Source organism: Lemur catta, chromosome 7 (genome assembly GCF_020740605.2).
Source record: "Lemur catta isolate mLemCat1 chromosome 7, mLemCat1.pri, whole genome shotgun sequence".
Lineage (NCBI taxonomy): Eukaryota > Metazoa > Chordata > Mammalia > Primates > Lemuridae > Lemur > Lemur catta.
In genome coordinates this window covers 80,990,137-80,993,799 of record NC_059134.1, presented here as the reverse complement: position 1 = coordinate 80,993,799, position 3,663 = coordinate 80,990,137, and the positions used below count along the sequence as shown (strand labels likewise).

Below are 3,663 nucleotides of genomic sequence, written 5' to 3'. Positions count from 1 at the left end.
AGAAATCACAGGTTTAGGAGAACATAGATAGAACAAAGAGAAGAATGATATAGAGAAGATCCTAGAAAACAGCAGTTGTTTCCCCCCTCAGGCTAATTTTTTATAAAAGAGCTATTTCTTTATACACATGTATTTGTAGATGTTAAAAATATTTATGAAGATACCGAAATTGCTTTCAAACCTACTTCCAAATGCCCACTGTCTCCAAAGGAGTGGATCTTAGGGAAGGCAGGGTGAGATAGTTTCTTTATTGATCCCCAAAAAGAATTTTGCAGGAACCTAATAGCATTTGATTGGTTTGTTTAAGTAGTGTATAGATGGGGGACAATTTCTACAGTCCCAAATGAAAATTTCTTACTTCTACCCGTATGGAAGGTCTTGGTAATAATAGCTTGGAAATCCTGAGCTCCATTCCCTCCCATCTGCACCAAGCATTTCAGAGGGATACACCCTGTCTAAATACTCCATGTGCTGGAGGAGAGGTGAGGTGGGACTGATGCCACCACCTTCAAGGACTGGCATTGCTGGGGGCAGCCTCATCTGCCAGCCTCAAACATACTTTTTCAGCATTTACTTTCTGATCTTATTTTCCTTAAAGGAAGTCATTGTCAACCTTCTCACTAAGTTCCAGACACAGTGCTAGGCATTGAGGCTACAATCATGAAGAAGATGCTGACCTTGCTCTGGAGGACCCAAGGGTCTAGCAGAAGACTATGCTACATTTAGGTGTTTCACCCACTCCCATCATTATTCCTCCCTTTGCGCTTACTTATCTCTCTCTCTAAGAGGAAGGAATTGCTCAAGAGGATTTCTAAGATTATGAAAGAAGATATCACCCACGAGTCTGTGAGTGAGGACTGAATAAAACTTAAAAAGCCAGACCTAAGAATAGGACTGAGTGGTGAGGGGGTCCTGGCTCCAGCACTCTCAATTCCCAGAGATCCCCCTCTGCCAGTAGAGCAGGGACAAGTGGGGTCTGATGACCCCCTGGCCCAGTGTTTTGCACCCTGGGCACATTGCACACACAGACTTTTTGTATATCTTTGTCCTTAGGATAAGGGTAGGTGGCCTGAAATGTCCATTGTTCTTTATTTTTTTATTTCACTGAAGGAGCAGTAGCTGGGCCCCAGACCTCGCACGGTGCAGTCAGTGCTATCGCTGTCACACTTGCCACAGTGACATTCGGTGGCCACTGGGTACGTGTACAGGGAGTCTGTGTGGTGAGCACAGCCGGGCAGTCTCACTGTCTCGTACACCAGCTCCTTGAAGGTACATGCTTTCTGGATGTTGGGCCTGGCTGGGTCCTTATACACCAGATCCTGAGGAGTTTAGGAATGAGAGAGTTAGGTTACAATATTCTAGAAGTTTCTATGTAGCTTAATCAAAATGAGGCAGGAATTTAAAACTGCTTGGTCTAACATTTACCCATTAAAACCCACATGAGCTCATAAATGACCTATAACACATTTCTTAATTGTTCTGGAAATCTTACAGAAAATGTAACTCACTCTTTTTCTTACTCTCTAAAGCTATATCAAAATATTATTTTTCAAAATGTAAAGGAACTTTGAATTTTGATATAGAAAAATGATGAAAAGGGAACTATATCTTAGAATTTTAAGTTGAATTTTTGTGCTTAATTGGAGGCTATGTTAATGACAACTTAAACCATAAACACGGAAGTTTAATTTCTCAGAAAAACTATTTCCAAATACATCCTCCTGGTGTATTTATAAAAAGTCAAAAATATATAATCTTAAATGTTAATACTTAATTTAATATGTTTACAAAGACATTAAATTACATGTAAACAATATGTTTACAAAAAGGCTCATGTAAGATTTTAAATATTCCAATGACTTTTAGGCAATTTCATCCCTTAAAAGCTGTATACTCTGCAGGATTCTTAGTTTCAAAGGATACATAGTTTGCATATAGGAACTTTTAAGCCAGGCAGAAATTATTTGTTCTAGTACTTTCCAGTGGAAAAATTATTTGCACTGAGGGGAGAAATTGGGGTTGTTGTTTAATTTATTTTAGTATCATCCTACCGAGTCTATATCTCAAGAATGTACAATAAATTGTACAATAAGTGGAGTCTGATCAAACTCATTTACCATCAAATTAAGTATATTTCATTTAAAAAGTTGCTATTTTCAATTTTAGTTTATAGAATGGAATTCTGCATAGATACCTAGGTGCTATAGGGGAAAAAGAAAACAAAGTGAAAACTGCCTCTTCACTTGGATTAATGCAAGGAAGCTGTGCAAATGCAGACTAGCAACTTGCCTCTGTGTCTTGGTTTTCTCAGTGCTATAATGAAGGGAGTGGGTTTGCTGATTCATTTTTGTTCTAACAGTCTGCAAGAACTGATTGTGTTCTCAGCCTGTTTGCTGGCATTTGAATGCAGGCAAGCCAAGAAGACATTTTTAATAATGTGTTTGTGTTTCTGTGTGACTTGGAAACATATTTTGGTACTATCTCTGTGGCAAAGATATGGCCTCAATTACAGAAATTGCCTTTTTGAGAATATTGTTAATTCTTTGATGATTAAATATATGTATGTTTCCATGTTTATCTACATGTAAAAATATAACATAAAAATACTTTTTTTTAGGAGGAGGGGGGAATGCAGAGTTGGCATATTACCAAATTGGCCAGATTAGATCTGAGACTTTCCTAAATTTACCCAAATCAAATACAAGCCCATACGTCTAACTGATATCACAGTCGTTAACCCCAATCATACTATAGACCAGACCACATTAGCTAAGGGACTCATGGGTGTTACTTAGGAAACATAAAATATTGATAAAGTGGAAATTAATGAAACCTGCCTCCTACAGACCCTCAACATCATCCCTCCTAGCAAAGCACAGAACTTACCCTGGTATAGCAGTAGCCCGCACACCAAGTGGTGTTGATGCTTATGCAGAAACGGCACTCCTCTTTCTCCACTGCAATGGTGATGTTGGCCAGCTCACAGCTATTGCAGCAGATTACTTTCCAGCAACAGAAAAGGAAGCAAAACTGGACTGACTTCATCTTGGTCTAGGAAGCAAACAATTAAGTCCATTTTAGAAACCAAGAAACCAAAAATTATGATCATTATGTAAGCTGACCAAACCAAACATAATTGGTCTACTCAATCTCCCTAATCACATTTTGCTTCAACAACTTTTTTCTTTCCTGTTTTTGGTTATTTCTTTGTTTCTTAAGCCAATATGTCTCTTCCTCCTTCTTCATTATTTTTTTTGTTAAAGTAGAAATACATTATAGATCAAAACTCCAATATAATGATTTAAGTAGAGCAGTAAAGAGAGTGTTACTACTATCATAAAGTGATTACTCTGAAGCAAGTAATTATGATAATCATATTTGTTCTTTTATTATTTTTAAAGACTATTTTTGTTTAAAAAGAAAAAAATTCTATACTACAAAATTATTGCTTCAGTTTTAGCATCTCATAAGTATTGTTATTTGCTTTTGCCCATATTTGTTTAAAGTAAGACTATTTCAGAAGTCAGTCATATTGGTCTATAAAGTCAGTTACTTGCTAACAGTGATTATGATGTATTAACCATATTTAAGAAGCCAGATTGACAAACATAATTTTCCTACACAACAGTAGTGCAAACCTCTAGATTTGTTCTCCAGGACCTG

The 3,663-nt window shown here is 37.0% G+C and overlaps 1 protein-coding gene across 1 annotated transcript; it reads right to left on the bottom strand.

Moving 5' to 3' along the window:
• Nucleotides 1–877: 877 nt before the first annotated feature.
• LOC123641716 (follitropin subunit beta) lies at nucleotides 878–3,075 on the bottom strand. Its single transcript, XM_045556641.1, has 2 exons — nucleotides 2,887–3,075; nucleotides 878–1,319 (listed from the first exon to the last, which is right to left on the bottom strand). Exons 1-2 carry the CDS (start codon nucleotides 3,043–3,045, stop codon nucleotides 1,089–1,091), a joined length of 390 nt encoding a protein of 129 aa, XP_045412597.1. The 5' UTR covers nucleotides 3,046–3,075; the 3' UTR covers nucleotides 878–1,088.
• Nucleotides 3,076–3,663: the final 588 nt, after the last annotated feature.